The 21,707-nt window shown below is 53.6% G+C and overlaps 2 protein-coding genes across 2 annotated transcripts in view; one reads left to right on the top strand and one right to left on the bottom strand.

Moving 5' to 3' along the window:
* The first annotated feature begins 74 nt into the window (after positions 1-74).
* lamb1a (laminin, beta 1a) lies at positions 75-17,142 on the top strand. The gene is made up of 33 exons (XM_080505061.1): positions 75-143; positions 1,346-1,560; positions 2,351-2,489; positions 2,583-2,656; positions 2,742-2,930; positions 3,037-3,100; positions 3,197-3,399; positions 3,471-3,591; positions 4,037-4,225; positions 4,438-4,608; positions 4,699-4,811; positions 4,949-5,028; positions 5,152-5,287; positions 5,660-5,818; positions 6,062-6,189; positions 6,324-6,444; positions 7,199-7,412; positions 7,510-7,653; positions 7,783-8,014; positions 8,708-8,871; positions 9,719-9,940; positions 10,024-10,241; positions 10,915-11,011; positions 12,408-12,777; positions 13,379-13,563; positions 13,661-13,902; positions 14,111-14,317; positions 14,403-14,547; positions 14,636-14,843; positions 15,033-15,174; positions 16,026-16,202; positions 16,270-16,429; positions 16,868-17,142. Exons 1-33 carry the CDS (start codon positions 113-115, stop codon positions 17,005-17,007), a joined length of 5,400 nt encoding a protein of 1,799 aa, XP_080361187.1. The 5' UTR covers positions 75-112; the 3' UTR covers positions 17,008-17,142.
* A 642-nt stretch (positions 17,143-17,784) lies between these two features.
* Positions 17,785-21,707, bottom strand: part of LOC308136615 (sodium channel protein type 4 subunit alpha B-like) — an 11,934-nt gene continuing 8,011 nt past the window's right edge. Inside the window, exons 19-23 of the mRNA XM_080505038.1 lie at positions 21,636-21,689; positions 21,411-21,548; positions 20,801-20,899; positions 20,433-20,703; positions 17,785-18,887 (exon numbers count right to left, since the gene is read on the bottom strand). Coding sequence (XP_080361164.1) covers positions 18,178-18,887; positions 20,433-20,703; positions 20,801-20,899; positions 21,411-21,548; positions 21,636-21,689 — 1,272 coding nt within the window. The 3' untranslated portion in view covers positions 17,785-18,177. The remainder of the gene's footprint in view (positions 18,888-20,432; positions 20,704-20,800; positions 20,900-21,410; positions 21,549-21,635; positions 21,690-21,707) is intronic.

Raw genomic sequence — 21,707 nt, forward strand, 5'->3', positions numbered from 1 at the left:
AGGAGTCGGGGGGAGGAGTCAGAGCAGCCCAGGAGGTCTGCAGGGTCCTGGATTCAGTCCCTCCCGGCTCTGACTGATTGCAGACTGACTCTGTTACTGCAGGTTTGATCAGATGTTGCAGCTCCAGCTGGTGGCGCTCTGCGGTGAGTTCAACCTCCCCTCCCTCCTGAGGGGGTCTGTGGTGTCTGTACTGTCCACTGTCTGTATGTCCTGGTGTCTGTGGGGTCTGGTGTCTGTACTTTCTAGTGTCTGTGGTGTGTCGTGTCTGTGGTGTCTGTACTATCTGGTGTTTAGTGTCTGTGGTGTCTGGTGTCTGTACTTTCTCGTGTCTGTGATGTCTGTACTGTCTACTGTCTGTATATCCTGGTGTCTGTGGGGTCTGTACTTTCTGGTGTCTGTACTATCTGGTGTTTAGTGTCTGTGGTGTCTGTACTGTCAAACGTCTGTATATCCTGGTGACTGTGGTGTCTGGTGTCTGTACTTTCTAGTGTCTGTGCTGTATGGTATCTGTGGTGTCTGTACTTTCTGGTGTCTGTACTATCTGGTGTCTAGAGTCTGTGGGGTCTGATGTCTGTACTTTCTAGTGCCTATGGTGTCTGTACTGTCTGGTGTCTGTTCTATCTGGTGTCTTGTGTCTGTACCTTCTAGTGTCTGTGGTGTCTGTACTTTCCGGTTTCTGTAACTATCTGGTGTCTGTTATTTCTAGTGTCTGTACCGTCTTTTGTCGGTGATGTCTGTACTGTCTGTAGTGAGCCTAATGAAAGGTTTCTCCTAAACATGAAACAAGAAACATGCTTGAGTTTGAACCAGAAAAAAGATGAAAAGTTTGTTTTGAATGAAGCTGAAACTTTTTGCTTTTTCATCCTGCCTCCCCTCCCCCGCATTTCCTCCTCCTCCTCCTCCCCCTCCTCCTCCTCCTCCACCCCTCCCCCGCATCTCCTCCTCCTCCTCCCCTCCCCTGTTTCTTCACCTCATCATTCCTTACTCCGCTTCTTCTTCTCCTCTTCCTTCATCTCCTCCGCTTCTACTCCTCCTCCCCTCCTTCGCTTTGTCTCCTCCTCCTCCTCCTCCTCCACCCCTCCGCCGCATCTCCTCCTCCTCCTCCTCCCCTCCCCTGTTTCTTCACCTCATCATTCCTTACTCCGCTTCTTCTTCTCCTCTTCATTCATCTCCTCCGCTTCTACTCCTCCTCCCCTCCTTCGCTTCGTCTCCTCCTCCTCCTCCTCCTCCTCCTCCTCCTCCCCCCCCTCTCCAATGCTTCTTCTCCTCCTCTAACTCTCTCCTAACAGACATTAACAACATGCTAACAGACATCAGCTACATGCTAACCGACGTTCCCTCACAGCGCTCCAGGTGTTCACCTGTGCCCAGGAGGGCGGGGCCTCGGTGGGCGTGGCCAGTGATGACATCACTCTCCCCGAATTCAGTGACATGTGCACTGAGGGCAGCTGTTACCCGGCAACAGGAGACCTGCTGATTGGCCGAGCTCACCAGCTGTCAGCGACGTCCACCTGTGGCCTGAACCACCCGGAACCGTTCTGCATCGTCAGTCACTTGCAGGTAAACAACAAACAAACAACAAGTAAACAACACACAAATAACACCTAAACAGCATCCAAAAAAACAGGTAAACAACACACAAAGAACAAGTAAACAGCATCTGAACAACAGGTGAACAACACCAAAAACAACAAGTAAACAACACCTGAACAGGTAAACAACATCCGAAACAACAGGTAAACATCCAAAACAACAGGTAAACACCACCTGAACAACAGGTAAACAACACCTCAACAACTAGTAAACAGCACCTGAACAGGTTAACATCCAAAACGGGTAAGCAACACCTGAATAACGTGTAAACAACACCTGAACAACAGGTAAACAACACCTCAACAACTAGTATACAGCACCTGAACAGGTTAACATCCAAAACGGGTAAGCAATACCTGGACAACAGGTAAACAATACCCGAACAACAGGTAAACAACGCCTCAACAACTAGTAACCAGCACCTGAAGAGGTAAACATCCAAAACGGGTAAGCAACACCTGAACAACAGGTAAACAACATCCAAAACAACAGGTAAACAAAACACAAACATCCAACATCAGAATCGCATGTGTGCGTGTGTGTCTGCGGTACTTCCTGTCTGGGAGCGTCCCCTTATAAGGAGCTGCTTCTCTCCCAGCAGACAGATGTTTGTCCAGATGTTCCTGCAGAGGAAACACAGCCGACCAATCAGGCGCCGAGGAAGCTAAAGTTCACGTAAACATCAGGCTCCGGGTTCCTGAAGTCGGTCAGATCGCGTGCAGAACGTCTGTTCAGCCTTCTCTCTCTTCACACCCAGGAGGAGAAGAAGTGCTTCCTGTGCGACTCCACGGCGCCGTACGGCGAGCCAATCAACCAGACCGACAACCACCGCGTGGAGAACGTGGTGACGACCTTTGCCCCCAACCGGCTGAAGACCTGGTGGCAGTCGGAGAACGGTGGGCGGGGCGTCCGGGAGAGAGAGGAAGAACACCTGGTTCCATAGGATGGAGAGAGGGGATTTTACAATGTGTGTGTGTGTGTGTGTGCAGGCATGGAGAACGTCACCATCCAGCTCGACCTGGAGGCGGAGTTTCACTTCACGCACCTCATCATGACCTTCAAGGTGAGCCGCCGCGCCGCGCAGCGCCGCAGAGCACCCTGGGTAGTCACACGTCGTTTGACGTGACTCCGCCTCCTCCGCCCCGCAGACGTTCCGGCCCGCCGCCATGGCCATCGAGCGCTCGGCGGACTTCGGCAAGTCATGGCAGGTGTACCGGTACTTCGCCTACGACTGCGAGGCGTCGTTCCCCGCCGTCTCCCAGGGCGCAATGCGGAAGGTCGACGACGTCATCTGCGACTCGCGCTACTCCGACATCGAGCCGTCGACTGAGGGGGAGGTACGACTACTGGTAGCACTACGACTCACCGAGTCACCGTGATGTCATCATCGGCCGCCGACCACCTCCAGGCACAAAACGATAAAAACGTAATTTTGTCTCGCAGGTGATTTTCCGAGTTTTGGATCCGGCGTTCAAGATCGACGACCCGTACAGTCCTCGAATCCAGAGTAGGTCATGTGACCTGCTGACGAGTTTCTCAGCGGTTCTGCGGAACCGGATACCCAGCGTGTGACCTCTGACCTCTGACCTCTGACCTCTTGCAGACCTGCTGAAGATCACCAACCTGAGGGTGAAGTTCACGCGGCTCCACACGCTGGGCGACAACCTGCTGGACTCTCGGGTGGAGATCAAGGAGAAGTACTACTACGCCCTCTACGACATGGTCGTCCGCGGCAACTGCTTCTGCTACGGACACGCGTCCGAGTGCGCCCCCGTCGGGGCGGCGCAGCACGCCATGGAGGGCATGGTGGGTGGCCATTATTCTTTTGTTCCTTGCCGAGTTCCTCACTGAATCTTACCGAGCCTCTGCTTCCTCAGGTCCACGGCCACTGCATGTGCAACCACAACACCAAGGGTCTGAACTGCGAACGGTGCGAGGATTTCCACCACGACCTTCCCTGGAGACCTGCTGAGGGTCGCAACACCAACGCCTGCAAGAGTGAGTCCTCGGCATCACCGGATCTGCCTGGTTTCCTGTTTCCTGTGTCTCAATTCCTGCTCCCTGTGTCTCACATCCTGTTTCCTGTATCTAACATCCTGTTTCCTGTGTCTCACTTCCTGTTTCCTGTATCTAACATCCTGTTTCCTGTGTCTCACTTCCTGTTTCCTGTATCTCACATCCTGTTTCCTGTGTCTCACTTCCTGTTTCCTGTATCTCACATCCTGTTTCCTGTGTCTCACTTCCTGTTTCCTGTATCCCACATCCTGTTTACTGTGTTTCATTTCCTGTTTCCTGTATCTCAAATCCTGTTTCCCATGTTTCACTTCCTGATTTCCGTGTCTCACTTCCTGTTTCCTGTATCTCACTTTCTGTCTCCATGTCTCACTTCCTTTTTCTCGCTTGCTGTTTCCTCTGTCTCACTTCCTGTCTCTGTCGTCTCCAGAGTGCGACTGTAACGGCCACGCGGACTCCTGCCACTTCGACGTGGCCGTGTTCGTGGCGTCGGGGAATGTGAGCGGCGGCGTCTGCGACGGCTGCCGCCACAACACCGGCGGGAACCGGTGTGAGCAGTGCGAACCGTTCTACTACCAACACCCGGAGAGGGACGTCCGCGACCCCAACGTCTGCCAGCGTGAGTCCGACGGCTCTTCTCAGACGTCCGACGGTTCTTCTAAGACATCTGACGGTTCTTCTAAGACATCCGACAGTTCTTCTAAGACATCCGACAGTTCTTCTAAGACATCTGACGGTTCTTCTCAGACGTCCGACGGTTCTTCTCAGACGTTCGACGGTTCTTCTCAAACATCTGTGTGTGTGTGTGTGTGTGTGTGTGTGTGCGCGCAGCGTGTAACTGCGACCCGGTCGGCTCCCAGGACGGAGGCGTGTGCGACCGGACGACTGACGTGCGTCTGGGTCTGATCTCCGGCCAGTGCCGCTGTAAAGCCAACGTGGAAGGCGAACGCTGCGACCGCTGCAGGAGCGCCCACTACGGGCTGGGCGAGGGCGGCTGCACAGGTACACAACTACACAACAACTACACGCACACACACTCACACACAAACACAACAAACACCTGCAGCAACAGTTGTGTGTGTGTGTGTGCAGCGTGTGCGTGCAGCCCCGTGGGGACGCTCGCTGCAGGGAATCCCTGCGACGGCCACACGGGGGCGTGTTTCTGTAAGCGTCTGGTGACGGGGCACAACTGCGACCAGTGTGTGGTGAGTGGAGCGCCATGACATCACCGACCGTTCAAGCCAATCGCGACTCTGTGGGTGTGGCCGGTCGAGCGCCATGACGTCATCAAGCGTTCAGCCAATCAGTGTGTGTGTGCGTGTGTGTGTGTGTGTGTGTGCAGGCTGAACACTGGGGTCTGAGTAACGACCTGGACGGCTGCAGACCATGTGACTGTGACCTCGGTGGAGCCGTCAACAACCAGTGAGTTCAAAGGTCAAGCCGAGAGCTAACGCTAGGCTAATATGCTAACTAACGTGTGTGTGTGTGTGTGTGTGTGTGTGTGTGTGTGTGTGTGTGTGTGTGTGTGTGTGTGTGTGCGTGTAGGTGCGACCAGCAGACCGGTCAGTGTGTGTGTCGACGTCACATGTTCGGCCGGCGCTGCGACCAGGTGGAGTCTGGATTCTACTTCGTGGCTCTGGATCACTACACGTACGAAGCCGAGGACGCACACTTCGGACCGGTGAGTCTGAACACACACACACACACACACACACACACACACACACACACACACACACACACACACACATCCTGATCACCGTCCCTGTGCGCGTTCGCATGGAAGGGGCGGAGCTTGCTGCTTCACGTGATTCGGTTTAAATGACGAATCACCAGAAGGAGGCGGGCTCACGCTCGGCGCCATGTTTTCTCAAAAGGAACTAAAGTAAAGTAACTCACTACTTTCGAAAAGAAGTCGGCAGTAAAGTATTTTCTCAGAGGAGTAATCGGTAACTAATTACCATTGCCAAGTACTACACCCCGAACGCCGTGACAACAGGAAGTTGAAGTACCTGCATTGGTTTTGTGTCGCTGGGTGTTGTCGTGGAAACAGGGCGTCACCGTGGTGCCGAGGCCCCGCCCCCTGGACCGGAGTCCCACCTGGACGGGTATCGGGCTGGTCAACGTCCCCGAGGGGGCGTTCCTGGAGTTCTCCGTGGACAACATCCCGCACTCCATGGAGTACGACGTCCTGGTCCGCTACGAGCCACAGGTACGCCGCCGCCATCGCTCAGGTGTAGCTCTACCCACAGGTGTAGCCCCGCCCACCAGGAGTTGTGCCATCCACCATGTGTAGCTCCGCCCACACGTGTCACCCCCCCCCTGAGCACACGACAAAACTCCGCCCACATGTGTGGCTCCACCCATTAGATGTAGCTCCTTGGACGTGTGTCAGGCGTAGCCCCGCCCACTCTGATGTCAGAGGCGAGACTGAAGAGGTGGGTGTTCTCTGCAGCTGCCCGACCAATGGGAGGAGGTCCTGATGACGGTGATGAGGCCGGGGCCAATCAGAGCGCACAGCCGCTGCATCAACACCGTGCCTGACGACGACCACCAGACGACCTCGCTGCACCCGGGCTCACGGTGACCACGACAACACGAGAAACAACAACACAACAACCGCCTCGAATCAACACATCGCAACGCATTGACTGTGTGTGTGTGTGTGTGTGTGTGTGTGTGTGTGTGTGTGTGTGTGTGTGTGTGTGTGTGTGTAGGTACGTGGTTCTTCCCCGGCCGGTGTGCTTCGAGTCCGGTCTGAACTACACCGTCCGCCTCAGCCTGCCGCTCTACTCAGCGCTGAGCGACGTCCAGAGTCCGTACACCCTCATCGACTCGGTGAGGGACGAGTTGCTCTGAACTTGTAGGACTGAACTTGTAGCACTGAACTTGTAGCTCTGAACTTGTAGCTCTGAACTTGTAGCTCTGAACTTGTAGGATTGAACTTGTAGCACTGAACTTGTAGGATTGAACTTGTAGCACTGAACTTGTAGCTCTGAACTTGTAGGATTGAACTTGTAGCACTGAACTTGTAGCTCTGAACTTGTAGCACTGAACTTGTAGCTCTGAACTTGTAGCACTGAACTTGTAGCACTGAACTTGTAGGATTGACCTTGTAGGATTGAACTTCTAGCTCTGAACTTCTAGCTCTGAACCTGTAGGATTGACCTTATAGGACTGAACTTGTAGCACTGAACTTGTAGCTCTGAACCTGTAGGACTGAACTTGTAGCACTGAACTTGTAGCTCTGAACCTATAGGATTGACCTTGTAGGACTGAACTTGTAGCACTGAACTTGTAGCTCTGAACCTGTAGGACTGAACTTGTAGCACTGAACTTGTAGCTCTGAACCTGTAGGACTGAACTTGTAGCACTGAACTTGTAGCTCTGAACCTATAGGATTGACCTTGTAGGACTGAACTTGTAGCTCTGAACCTATAGGATTGACCTTGTAGCACTGAACTTGTAGCTCTGAATTTGTAGCACTGAACTTGTAGAGCTGAACTTGTAGCACTGAACTTGTAGCACTGAACTTGTAGCTCTGGATTTGTAGCACTGAACTTGTAGCACCGTCTTCACTTCTGGCCCTCAGATCGTTCTGATGCCTCACTGTAAGAGTCTGGACATTTTCTCGCCGTCGGAAGGCGGCGACTCCGGCGGCGGCGGTGGCGGCGGTGACGCCTGGGAAACGTTCCAGCGGTACCGGTGTCTGGAGAACAGCCAGAGCGTCGTCAAGACGCCGCTGAACGACGTCTGCAGGAACTTCGTCTTCAGCATCTCGGCCATGTTGCACCAGGGGGCTCGAGGTACCGGTCGCCAGGCCGACGTCGTTTCCTGACCAGCCGGTGGGCGTGTCCGCGGCTCAGTGTCTGACTCGGAACTTGTGTGGCTGAAATTTCCCAGAATGCCAGTGTGACCCTCAGGGCTCCCTCAGCAGCGTGTGCGCCCCCAGTGGCGGGCAGTGTGAATGTCGGCCAAACGTCATCGGCAGGAACTGCGACCGATGTGCGCCGGCGACGTTCCAGTTTGGACCCAAAGGCTGCCGAGGTGTCCAACACACACACACACACACACACACACACACACACACACACACACACACACACACACACACGCACACACACACGCACAGTCCACCGCCAGTCGTCGCTGACGTGACGTGTTTCTGCGTTGCAGCCTGTTTGTGCGACCCTCAGGGTTCTCGCAGCTCCTTGTGCGACCAGCTGAGCGGTCAGTGTGTGTGTGTGGCGGCGGCGTCCGGCCGGCAGTGCGACCGCTGCCTCCCGGGTCACTGGGGCTTCCCCGCCTGCCGCCGCTGCGCCTGCAACGGACACACGGAGACCTGCGACGCCGCCACGGGGCGCTGCACGGACTGCCGCGATCACACCGTCGGACACGCCTGCGACAGGTCAGGACGACGCCTCTTTAAACTTTTTTTCTTTTCTTTTCTAAATAACTTTTTTTTTTTTTTTATCTAAATTTTACTATTTTCTTTTTCATTAATTTTTTTATTATTGTTTTTTTCATTTGTATTTTGTCTTTATTTTTTCCTTTTTTATTTTTATTGGTATTTTTCCCTTTTCTTCAAATTTTCCTTTTTTAATTTTTTCTTCAAATTTTTTCCTTTTACTTTTTTCTTCATATTTGTTTCTTTTTTTTCTTTATTCTTCATATTTTTTCATTTTTCTATTTTTCATTGATATTTTCCCTTTACTTCAAATTTTCCTTTTTCCTTTTTTCTTCATATTTTTTTCCTTTTTTCTTTCTTTATTTTTATTTTTTATTTTTTCTTGATCATTTTCATTTTTTCCATTTCTTTTTTCCTCTTTTATTTTATATTGATATTTTTACCTTTTCTTCAAATTTTCCTTTTTTATTTTTCTTCAAATCTTTTCCTTTTATCTTTTTTCTTCATATTTGTTTCCTTTTTTCTTTATTCTTCATATTTTTTTATTTTTTATTTATATTTTTTCCATTTCTTGTTTTCCTCTTTTCTTTTTTTACTGATGTTTTTCCAATGACATTTTTTATTGATATTTTTTTTTTTTTTTTTTTTTGGTGATAGTGTCTCTTGCTCACGTTCACGTCTGTCCGTCTCCAGGTGTGTGGACGGTTACTATGGCGACCCGGTGCTGGGGTCAGGTGACCACTGCCGGCCCTGCAGGTGTCCCGACGGCCCCGACAGCCGCCGCCAGTTCGCCGCCAGCTGCTACAGAGACCGTGACTCCCAGCAGGCCGTGTGCCTCTGTAACCCCGGGTACAAAGGTAACTCTGTTTTTTAAAAATGGAAAAAAAAGGAGACACAAATCTTTATTTAATTCTTTTTATGTAAAATCTTTTTGGTTACAAAAAAAACCCAAAAACCAAATAAAACAAAAAAAATTGGAAAAAAAACAAGTTAACTTTATCTTTTTAACTTTTTTCAATTAAAGAATAAAAGAAATGTTAGAAAAAAACTCGTATTTAACAGTAAAACAAAAATATTTGAAGAAAAAAAGTAAACTTCAACTTTTTAACTGTTTTTCAATTAAAGAATAAAATACATGTTAGAAAAACACTCGTATTTAACAGTAAAACAAAAAAATTTGAAAAAAAACAAGTTAACTTTATCTTTTTAACTTTTTTCAATTAAAAAGTAAAAGAAATGTTAGAAAAAAAACTCACATTTAACAGTAAAACAAAAAAATTTGAAAAAAAAAAAAGTTTACTTTGTCTTTTTTACTTTTTTCAATCAAAAAACTCGTATTTAACAGTAAAACAAAACATTTGGAAAAAAAAGTTTACTTTATCTTTTTAACTGTTTTTCAATTAAAAAGCAAAAGAAATGTTTGAAAAAAAACTCGTATTTAACAGTAAAACTAAAAATTTTGGGAAAAAACAAGTTAACTTTATCTTTTGACCTTTTTTCAATTAAAAAGTAAAAGAAATGTTAGAAAAAAAACTCATATTTAACAGTAAAACCAAAAAATTTGAAAAAAAAAAAAGTTTACTTTGTCTTTTTTACTTTTTCAATTAAAAAATAAAAGAAATGTTAGAAAAAAAAATTGTATATAACAGTAAAAAAAAATTTTTTACGTAATAAATAAAAAGTGGCTACGTGCCGTGTCACCAGGCGGCTGTGAGGAGTGCTCACCTGGTTACTATGGTAACCCCGAGGAGGCGGGAGGCCGTTGTCAGCCCTGCCAGTGCAACAACAACATCGACATGTCGGACCCGGAGTCGTGCGACAGCCGCAGCGGCGAGTGCCGGCGCTGCCTGTACCACAGCGAGGGCGCCGCCTGCCAGGACTGCCGGCCCGGTTACTACGGCGACGCCCTACAGCAAGACTGTCGCAGTGAGTACCGAGCGGCATCGGTAGCAGCGCTCCTCCTCCCCCCGCGACCTTTTGACCCCATGAGGCCGTCCGCTCCTCCGCAGAGTGCGTCTGCAACCGGCTGGGCAGCGACGCCGCCAGCTGCCCGGCGCCCGGCGACTGCCGTTGCCACGGCGCCAGCGGTCAGTGCAGCTGCCTGCCCAACGTCGCCGGGCGCCACTGCGACCGCTGCGCGCCTGACACCTGGGACATGGCGAGCGGCCGCGGCTGCCGCGACTGCGACTGCGACCCCCGACACTCGGACCAGACGTCCTGCAACCAGGTGAGGAGGAACGCCGTTTCCACGGCGCCGCGTCGTGTTTCCTCTGTTTTTGTTTTTATTGTGTTTTGTGGGTTTTTTTGTGTTTTTGTTTTGTGTTTTTTGTGTTTTGTTTTTTTTTCCTCCCCGGTTTTTTGGCTGATCGTCCACAAGGGGCAGCGTGTTGATTGGGTGGGGGAGGTTTTTTTTTTTTAAATGTGACGTCGCCGAACAACAACATGGCGGTAAACCTGCTGCAGGTGGCGCTGCTGAGCTGCTGATGCTCGTCGCTTTAATGAGGTCACAAGGGGATTCGTGGAACATGAGGAGGAGGAGGAGGAGGAGGAAGAGGAGGAGCAGGAGGAGGAAGTGGTGGAGGAGGAGAAGGAGGAGGAGAAGGAGGAGCAGGAGGAGGAAGTGGTGGAGAAGGAAGAGGAGGAGGATGAGGCAGAGAAGGAGGAAGAGGAGACGGAGGAAGAGAAGGAGGAGGAAGAGGAGGAGCAGGAGGAGGAGCAGGAAGGGCAGGAGGAGGAGTCTCTGTCTTCAGCAGTTACAGCGCCACCTAAAGGCCTGACATATACACTACAGTGTTTTGACTTTTGTGTGTGTGTGTGTGTGTGTGTGTGTGTGTGTGTGTGTGTGTGTGTGTGTGTGTGTGTGTGTGTGTGTGTGTGTGTGTGTGTGTGTGGTCCCTCAGATCAGTGGTCAGTGCTCGTGCCGGCCCGGCTTCGGAGGACGGACGTGCAGCGAGTGTAAGGAGCTGTTCTGGGGCGATCCAGAGGTCAAATGTCACGGTGAGCCGGCGCAAGACGCCTCCTGCTGTCGGCTTTGTGGGAAACCGTCGATCTGGACGCATCCGGCTGAGACTGCTATTGAATCCAGATGTTTCCTGTGTGTGTGTGTGTGTGTGTGTGTGTGTGTGTGTGTGTGTGTGTGTGTGTGTGTGTGTGTGTGTGTGTGTGTGTGTGTGCGCGCATGTATGTGTGTGTTTGTGTTTGTGTGTGTGTGTGTGTGTGTGTGTGTGTGTGTGTGTGTGTGTGTGTGTGTGTGTGTGTGTGTGTGTGTGTGTGTGCGCATGTACGCGTGTGTGTGTGTGTGTGTGTGTGTGTGTGTGTGTGTGTGTGTGTGTGTGTGTGTGTGTGTGTGTGTGTGTGTGTGTGTGTGTGCACATGTACGTGTGTGTGTGTGTGTGTGTGTGTGTGTGTGTGTGTGTGTGTGTGTGTGTGTGTGTGTGTGTGTGTGTGTGTGTGTGTGTGTGTGTGACTCACTTCAGAAACATGTAATTTGTCTGGATGTGCAGACGATGTGTTCAAGTTCAGCGACTGATGTGGGAAGGAAGAGTTCTTTCATCTGATGAGTTTGTTGTTCTGATGGTGGATCTCTGAAGACCTCCGTGAAGTTCCCCCCACCCCTCCACCCCCCCCCCCCCCCCGCTCCCCCTCCTTCCTCCACCCCTTTCATGCCCCTCCTCCTCCTCCTTCTCCTCCTCTTTCTCCTCCTGTTCCTCCTCCTCTTCCTCCCCCTCCTTCCTCCCCCCTCCTTCCTCCTTCTCCTCCTCCTCCTCCTCCTCCTCTTCCTTCTGCTCCTGCTCCTGCTCCTCCTCTTTCTCCTCCTTCTGCTCCTCTTCCTTCTCCTCCTCCTCCTCCTGCTTCTCCTCTTCTTCCTCCTCCTTCTGCTCCTCCTCCTCCTCCTGCTCCTCCTGCTCCTCCTGCTTCTGCCCTTCCTGCTCCTCCTCCTCTTCCTGCTCCTCCTCCTCCTCCTCCTCTTTCTCCTCCTTCTGCTCCTCCTCCTCCTCCTTCTGTTCCTCCTTTTCCTCCTCTTCCTCCTCCTGCTTCTCCTCTTCTTCCTCCTCCTTCTGCTCCTCCTCCTCCTCCTGCTCCTCCGCTTCCTCCTCCTTCTCTTCCTCCTCCTGCTTTTGCCCTCCCTGCTCCTCTTCCTCCTCCTGCTCCTCCTGCTCCTCCTCCTCTTCCTGCTCCTCCTCCTCCTTCTGCTCCTCCTCCTCATCCTTCCCCTCCTCCTCCTCCTGCCCCTCCTCCTCCTCCTCCTGCTCCTCCTGCTCCTCCTCCTCTTCCTGCTCCTCCTCCTCCTTCTGCTCCTCCTCCTCCTCCTTCCCCTCCTCCTCCTCCTGCCCCTCCTCCTCCTCCTCCTCCTCCTCCTCCTCCTTGATGTATTGCCGTGTTGCTCCTCCAGCCTGTGACTGTGACGGTCGGGGGATTTCCGTCGCTCAGTGCGACCGGCCGTCTGGTCGGTGCGTCTGCTCGGAGGGCGTGTCCGGGCCGCGCTGCGACGCCTGCGCCCGCGGCTTCTCCGGAACCTTCCCCGACTGCCGCCGCTGCCACCAGTGCTTCGCCGAGTGGGACGAGGTCGTCGGCCGGCTGACCAATCAGACGCACCGGCTGGTCAACAAGGTGAACGCCGTGAAGGCCAGCGGCGTGAGCGGGCCGTACAGGAAGACGGTGGACAGCGTGGCGAGGAGCGCCGCCGACGTCCAGCTGCTCCTGGACCAGAACCCGGCGGCTCAGCCGCTCAGCCAGATCCAGCAGCTGCTGCAGCAGGCCAGGTGAGTCCGGCCAGGTGAGTCTGGCCAGGTGAGTCTGGTCAGGTGAGTCTGACCAGGTGAACCTCATCAGATGAGTCTGGTCAGGATAGTCTGACCAGGTGAGTCCGGCCAGGTGAGTCCGGCCAGGTGAGTCTGGCCAGGTGAGTCCGGCCAGGTGAGTCCGGCCAGATGAGTCCGGCCAGATGAGTCTGGCCAGGTGAGTCCGGCCAGGTGAGTCCGGCCAGGTGAGTCCGGCCAGATGAGTCCAGCCAGATGAGTCTGGCCAGGTGAGTCTGGCCAGGTGAGTCCGGCCAGGTGAGCCTGGTCAAGTGATTCTGGCCAGGTGAGTCTGGCCAGGTGAGTCTGGTCAGGTGAACTTCATCAGATGAGTCTGGCCAGGTGAGTCTGGCCAGGTGAGTCTGACCAGGTGAATCTGGTCAGCTGAGACTGGTCAGGTGAGTCTGACCAGGTGAGTCCGGCCAGGTGAATCTGGTCAGGTGAACCTCATCAGATGAGTCCGGCCAGGTGAGCCTGGTCAGGTGAGCTGAGTCAGGTGAGTCTCGTTCATCTCAAGGTGTTTGGTCCCCGTGATCCATGACGCCGCTCTCTGTCCTTCCTGCAGTGACCTGATGGGGGCGCTGAGCCAGAAGCTGAACCAGACCAACCAGACCCTGGTCCAGGTGCAGGACCAGGACTCTGCTGCCGAGACCAAACTGGACTCGCTGAGGTCGGACTCTCAGAAACTGGAGCGAACGGTTCAGGAGCTGCTGGAGCAGGTGGAGGTCATCAAGAACTCCGACGTCGCAGGTGTGTGTGTGTGTGTGTGTGTGTGTGTGTGTGTGTGTGTGTGTGTGTGTTGCTAGACAGTCTTTTTCACGCCATGCTTCCTCCCGGCGGTTGCCAGGGGCGACGGACAGCATCAGGAAGTACTTCCTGCGCTCGGAGGCGGCGGAGGCTCGGGCCAACGCCTCGGCCGTCGACGCCGGCAGTCCGGTGGAAACCTCGGCGTCGCTACGGAAACTGGCGGAGGACAAGATGAACCAGACCCGCGACCGCTTCCTGGAGAGACACACTGAGCGCGCTCAGAAGCTGGATGACCTGGCGGGGGAGCTGCAGACTCTGGACCTATCGGAGATCAGCCACCAGGTGAGCGCCACCCGAACCTCCGCTTTGCCCCGGGGGATCCACGTGTCACGTGACCCCGGTTCAGTCTGACCGTCTGCGTGGCGCAAAGGAGCTGGAACCGGTATTGTAGAACCGATTTGTAGAAACCGGTTCTACCTCCGTCCGAACGGACCAGTTTCGGTCCGTTCGGACGGAAGGAGAGCTGAGACCCTGGATTCTGACCCTCCAGACCTGCGGTGGCCCGGCGCCGGACCAGGACTGTGTGTCATCCCCATGCGGCGGTCTGGGCTGCCGGGACCCGGATGGCCGGACCCGGTGCGGGGGTCCCGGGTGCGACGGCGCCGTGACGGCGGCCGCCGACGCCTGGAAGAAAGCGCAGGAGTCCGAGAACCAGATCCTGAGCGCCATGGAGGAGGTGGAGAAACTGTCCAAGATGGTGAGTCCACGGTCCACGGTCCACAGTCCACGGTCCGTTCAGGTCCTGGCTCTGAAGGGTCTACTCACCGCCGTCGGGTCTTCAGGTATTGCAGGCGAAGCTTCAGGCGGACGAGGCGAAGCTCAACGCCCAAGACCTCCTCGCCAAGACCAACCGGACCAAGCAGAAGGTGGACCGGAGCAACCAGGAGCTGCGGGACCTCATCAAACACATCCGGGACTTCCTCACCCGTAGGTCTCCTCAGACCGGGACCTCCTGGACCTCCTCCTGGACCTCCTGCTGGACCAGCGAGTCACCTTTGCCCTGTTGCCGTTCCAGAGGACGCGGCGGACCTGGAGAGCGTGGAGCTGGTGGCCGGCGAGGTCCTGGCCATGCAGATGCCCACGTCGCCGGCGCAGCTGCAGAACCTGACGGAGGAGATCCGGCAGAAGGTGGGACACCTGGGACACGTGGACCAGGTCCTGCAGCAGAGCTCCAGGGACATCCAGAGGGCCCAGGACCTGCTGGGACAGGCCCGGCAGGCCAGGTGGGTCCCCGGTCGCACCTGGATGATGTCATCCGACGTCAGGGAGGGTCCTCATCCGACTCCGTGTGTGTGTGTGTGTGTGTGTGTGTGTGTGTGTGTGTGTGTGTGTGTGTGTGTGTGTGTGTGTGTGTGTGTGTGTGTGTGTGTGTGTGTGTGTGTGTGTGTGTGTGTGTGTGTGTGTGTGTGCAGTGAGGAGGCGGCAGCAGTGAAGGACTCAGCAGAGAAAGTCCAGAAAGCTCTAGAAGAAGCTCAGCGAGCTCAAACGGCTGCTGGCGACGCCATCAAGATGGCGGCGGCCGACATCCATGACACCAACGGACTGCTGAGCTCGGTGAGTTCTCCGCCGCCTCACGCCGCCTCACACCGCCTCACGCCACCTCACGCCGCCTCACGCCGCCTCACGCCACCTCACCCCGCCTCACACCGCCTCACACCGCCTCACACCGCCTCACGCCCCCTCACGCCGCCTCACACTGCCTCACACTGCCTCACACCGCCTCACACCGCCTCACGCCGCCTCACGCCGCCTCACGCCGCCTCACACTGCCTCACCCCGCCTCACACCGCCTCACACTGCCTCACACCACCTCACACCGCCTCACACTGCCTCACCCCGCCTCACACCGCCTCACACTGCCTCACACTACCTCGCACTGCCTCACGCCGCCTCGCACTGCCTCACGCCACCTCACACCGCCTCACACCGCCTTACACCGCCTCACGCCCCCTCACACTGCCTCACACCGCCTCACACCACCTCACACCGCCTCACACTGCCTCACACCGCCTCACGCCGCCTCACGCCGCCTCACGCCCCCTCACGCTGCCTCACGCCGTCTCACGCCGCCTCACACTGCCTCACGCCGCCTCACGCCACCTCACCCCACCTCACGCCGCCTCACGCCACCTCACCCCGCCTCACACCGCCTCACACTGCCTCACACCGCCTCACGCCGCCTCACACTGCCTCACACCGCCTCACGCCACCTCACCCCGCCTCACACCGCCTCACACTGCCTCACACCGCCTCACACTGCCTCACACTGCCTCACACCGCCTCACGCCACCTCACACTGCCTCACACTGCCTCACACTGCCTCACACCACCTCACACCGCCTCACACCGCCTCACACTGCCTCACGCTGCCTCACGCCGCCTCACCTGTCCCATGTTGTGTTCAGGTGCAGCTGGAAACCGCCGACGCCGAGTCGAAGCTGAACAACGCCACCCAGAGGCTGCAGACGCTGGAACGAGACGTGACGCTGCTGAAGGACCGAGCGCTGAACGCCACGCTGAGCGTGGAGCGGACCAATCGGGACGCGGCGAGCGTCAGGAAGGCGGCGGAGGACGTGAGGAAGGTGAGTCCACCCGATCGCCGGCTAAGTCACCGGATTCATCGTGGTCACGGCGTCGGTTTGTGTTCAGGAAGTGGACGACAAGCTGACGGACAAGTACGCCGCGGTGGAGCGGCTGATTAGCCAGAAGGCCGGGGGCGTGGCCGACGCCAGGAAGAGGGCGGAGTCACTGCAGCAGGAGGCCAAGAAGCTTCTGCTGCAGGCCAGCGACAAGCTGCAGCAGCTAAAAGGTGACGGCCATCTTGTTCTGTAGGCCGGCATGCTGAGAGTCTTCTCCTCTTCTGTCTCCTGACGACCCGGTTACCTGGTGACCAGGTGATTTGGTGACCTGACGACCAGGTGACTTGGCGACCTGATGACCAGTTGACTTAGTGACCTGACGACCTGGTGACCTGACGACCAGGTGACTTGGTGACCTGACGACCAGGTGACTTGGTGACCTGATGACCAGGTGACTTGGTGACCTGACGACCCGGTGACTTGGTGACCAGGTGACTTGGTGACCTGACGACCCGGTGACTTGGTGACCAGGTGACTTGGTGACCAGGTGACTTGGTGACCTGACGACCCGGTGACTTGGTGACCAGGTGACCTGATGACCAGGTGACTTGGTGACCTGACGACCAGGTGACTTGTGGCCACCTCTCACGGCGTGTGTGCGGTTGCAGGTGTGGAGATGTCGTACGAAGACAACCAGCGGAGTCTGGAGGAGAAGGCGGAGCAGCTGCTGCGGCTGGAGGCGGCGGTGAAGGAGCTGCTGCAGGAGATCAGCCACAAGGTGACGCTGTACAGCACCTGCCTGTTCTGACCGGCTCGCCAGCCAATCACAGGCCTGGATCTGTCAGCAGCCAATCAGTGGCCTGGATCTGTCAGCATATTGTCACTTTCGTAGAATTCTAGTCCAGCAAAACAAAACAAAAAACAAACAACCCTTTTAATAAAGTTTTTAAGAGTAACTGACTGACTCATTCAACTTCCCTTTGACCTTTGACCTTTGACCTTTGACCTGCTCTTCAGGAAACATACTGCTGTCATTCTGTGATCCTCGTACTCAGGAAGTCCCTGGTACTAAGAGGAAGTCCCTGGTACTCAACATGTCCCTGGTACTCAGAAATTCCCTGGTACTCAGGAAGTCCCTGGTACTCAACAAGTCCCTGGTACTCAGGAAGTCCCTGGTACTCAACAAGTCCCTGGTACTCAACAAGTCCCTGGTACGCAGGAAGTCCCTGGTACTCAACATGTCCCTGGTACTCAGGAAGTCCCTGGTACTCAACAAGTTCCTGGTATGCAGGAAGTCCCTGGTACTCAACATGTCCCTGGTACGCAGGAAGTCCCTGGTACTCAGGAAGTCCCTGGTAGTCAGAGGAAGTCCCTGGTACTCAACAAGTCCCTGGTGCGCAACATGTCCCTGGTACTCAACATGTCCCTGGTACGCAGGAAGTCCCTGGTACGCAGGAAGTCCCTGGTACTCAACAAGTTCCTGGTACTCAACAAGTCCCTGGTACTCAGGAAGTCCCTGGTACTCAACAAGTCCCTGGTACTCAGAGGAAATTGCAGTTTTCTCACACACAGTAAATTTGACGAGTTGTTGGAACAGATTTTATTGTGGCTTTTACCTCAGATCACAGGCGATGGTTTAGATTAGAGGTTGTACAATTCAGATTAAAGATTATGGTCTTCAGATTACAGATTATAGAACCGAGATTAGAGGTTATGGTTTTCAGATTACAGATTATAGAACCTAGATTAGAGGTTATGGTTTTTACATTACAGATTATAGAACCTAGATTAGAGGTTATGGTTTTCAGATTACAGATTATAGAACTCAGATTAGAGGTTATGGTTGTCAGATTACAGATTATGATCTTCAGATTACAGATTATAGAACTCAGATAAGAGTTTGTCGTCTTCAGATTGCAGATTACGATCTTCAGATTACAGATTATAGTCGTCAGATTAGAGGATATAATGTTCACTGTTACACTCCAGGGGACCCGCCCACTTCCTCAGAGTCCCCTCCCACTGCCTCGGAGGCCCCTCCTACTGCCTCATTGGCCCCTCCCACCACCTTGGAGGTCCCTCCCACTGCCTCATTGGCCCCTCCCACCACCTTGGAGGCCCCTCCCACTGCCTCATTGGCCCCTCCCGTTCCCTCGCGGTCGTCGGCGGGTGCTCTGGCGTTGAAGGCCTCCATGACGACGGCGGTGAAGAGGTGGACGATCAGCACGATGAAGACGAGGATGTAAGAGGCGAAGAAGGCGATGCCGACCGCAGGGGTGCTGCAGGGCCACCTGACCTCTGACCCCGGCGCCTCCGGGTCGCAGCCCGGCGGAGTGGCCATGACGGCCAACAGCAGCCCGTCCCACGCGGTCGTGGGCGTCACCGTCGTCATGGCGACCAGGCTGCTCCAGAAGGTCTGGAAGTTCACCATGTCGTCCAGCATGTAGAGCGGCGGCACGTGGCCGAACGACATCGTGCCCACGACGGCGAAGGTGTACGTCACGACGAAGAGGAGGAAGCCGATGTTGACCAGAGCCGGCAGGGACATGATGAAGGTGAGCAGCAGCGTCCGGAGACCCCGGGTGGCGGAGAACATCCAGAGGACCCGGGTCAGACGGGACAGACGCAGGAGCACCACCGGGTCCAGGTTGAACACGTACTTGTTTATCAGGTCAGACAGGAAGATGTCTGGGTGGGGGGGGGGGATGGATGATTTAATACTGAATGAGAGGATGAGTGGCTGAATGAATGAGTGAGTGAATGATTTAATCAGTGAATGACAGGATGATTTAATGAGTGGATCAGAGGATGAGTGAGTGAAGAGATGAGGGGATGAGAGGATGAGTGGAGGATTTAATGAGTGGGTGAGTGGATCAGAGGATGAATGAGTGAACTGATGAGTGGATGATAGGATATGTGGATGAGTGAATTATTTAATCAGTGAATGAGAGGATGATTTAATGAGTGGATCAGAGGATGAATGAGTGAATTGATGAGTGGATGATAGGATATGTGGATGAGTGAATTATTTAATCAGTGAATGAGAGGATGATTTAATGAGTGGATCAGAGGATGAATGAGTGAATTGATGAGTGGATAAGTGGATGAGTGAATGATTTAATCAGTGAATGACAGGATGATTTAATGAGTGGATCAGAGGATGAGTGAGTGAAGAGATGAGGGGATGAGAGGATGAGTGGAGGATTTAATGAGTGGGTGAGTGGATCAGAGGATGAATGAGTGAACTGATGAGTGGATGATAGGATATGTGGATGAGTGAATTATTTAATCAGTGAATGAGAGGATGATTTAATGAGTGGATCAGAGGATGAATGAGTGAATTGATGAGTGGATGATAGGATATGTGGATGAGTGAATTATTTAATCAGTGAATGAGAGGATGATTTAATGAGTGGATCAGAGGATGAATGAGTGAATTGATGAGTGGATAAGTGGATGAGTGAATGATTTAATCAGTGAATGACAGGATGATTTAATGAGTGGATCAGAGGATGAGTGAGTGAAGAGATGAGGGGATGAGAGGATGAGTGGAGGATTTAATGAGTGGGTGAGTGGATCAGAGGATGAATGAGTGAACTGATGAGTGGATGATAGGATATGTGGATGAGTGAATTATTTAATCAGTGAATGAGAGGATGATTTAATGAGTGGATCAGAGGATGAATGAGTGAATTGATGAGTGGATGATAGGATATGTGGATGAGTGAATTATTTAATCAGTGAATGAGAGGATGATTTAATGAGTGGATCAGAGGATGAATGAGTGAATTGATGAGTGGATAAGTGGATGAGTGAATTATTTAATCAGTGAATGACAGGATGATTTAATGAGTGGATCAGAGGATGAGTGAGTGAAGAGATGAGGGGATGATCGGATATGTGGATGAGTGAATTATTTAATCAGTGAATGAGAGGAGGATTTAATGAATGGATGAGTGGATCAGAGGATGAGTGAGTGAACAGATGAGGGGATGATCGGATGAGAGGACGAGTGGAAGATTTAATGAGAGGATGAATTGATGAGAGGATGAGTGAATGATACAATGACTGAACGAGAGGATGAGTGAATGATACAATGACTGAACGAGAGGATGAGTGAATGGGTAGATGAGACAATGAATGAATAAGGGGATGAGTGAATGAGAGGATGAGTGGATGGGAGGATGAGTAGATGAGAGGACCAGTAGATGAGAGGATGAGTGGATGACTCACTGACGATGGAGGAGAGGAGGACCAGGAGGTCCAGGAGGTTCAGGACGCTGCTGAAGTAGAAGCGCCTGAAGGCGACGAGCTTCAGGACCAGCTCCAGCAGGAAGACCAGGATCAGGACCAGGCGGAGCCAGGACACGGACTCACTGAGCAGATGGCCCATGTCGTGGAGGTCCAGCCCGAGGAGAACCAGGTCCAGGAAGACCACCGCCATCATGGCCGTCTCGAACCAGCGAGACGTCACCAGGGAGAAGAGCCGGGCCTGGCACGCGGCCTGCAGGAGAACCAGGGACCGTGGAACCAGAACCTCCAGGGACTGACTCCTGGTCTGGACCCGGTCTAGACCTGGTCTGGACCTGGTGTGGACTCACCTGGGGGGGTGGGCAGGTCCAGGGCGTGTTGAGACGTTTCTTGAAACCTTCTGGGTGAATCTTCTGCTCCTCCGTCATGAAGACGTGTTTCCCTCCAAAGTGAAGAAGAAGAAATCAGAGTTCAATTCCAGGAGTGTCAGGCAGCGTCATGGCATCACGGTGTCACGGTGTCATGGTGTCATGGCGTCACGGCGTCATGGTGTCATGGTGTCACGGTGTCACGATGTCACGGTGTCACGGTGTCACGGTGTCACGGCGTCATGGTGTCATGGTGTCGTGGTGTGGTGGCGTCATGGTATCATTATGTCACGGTGTCACGGTGTCATGGTGTCATGGTGTCACGGTGTCACGGTGTCATGGTGTCACGGCGTCATGGGATCATGGTGTCACGGCGTCATGGTATCATGATGTCACGGTGTCACGGCGTCATGGAATCATGATGTCACGTGTCATGGTGTCACGGCATCATGGTATCATGATGTCACGGTGTCGTGGTGTCGTGGTGTCGTGCCGTCATGGCGTCATGGTATCGTTATGTCACGGTGTCATGGCGTCATGGTGTCATGGTGTCATGGTGTCATGGCAACGTTGCGTCGGCGTGGAGACTTATCTCCACTCTGTGCCGTTGAATCGACCTGACGAAGGCTCTGATGAAGAACAGGAAGCAGAAGAAGCAGCCGAACACCAGGAAACACAGGAAGTACAGGGACATGTAGAAGTTGCTCTCATAGACGGGCTGGCGCTCCACCTGCACACACACACACACACACCCACACACACATTAACTGCAGTAGTATTAGTAACAGTACTAGGAGTAGTACTAGTGTGTACTCACGCCTCTGGAGTCCATGGCGAAGTACAAGAGATCCATGGAGCCTTTGGAGGTTCCCTGTGGGAGAAGACATAC

Source organism: Blennius ocellaris, assembly GCF_963422515.1.
Source record: "Blennius ocellaris genome assembly, chromosome: 11".
Classification (NCBI taxonomy): Eukaryota; Metazoa; Chordata; class Actinopteri; order Blenniiformes; family Blenniidae; genus Blennius; species Blennius ocellaris.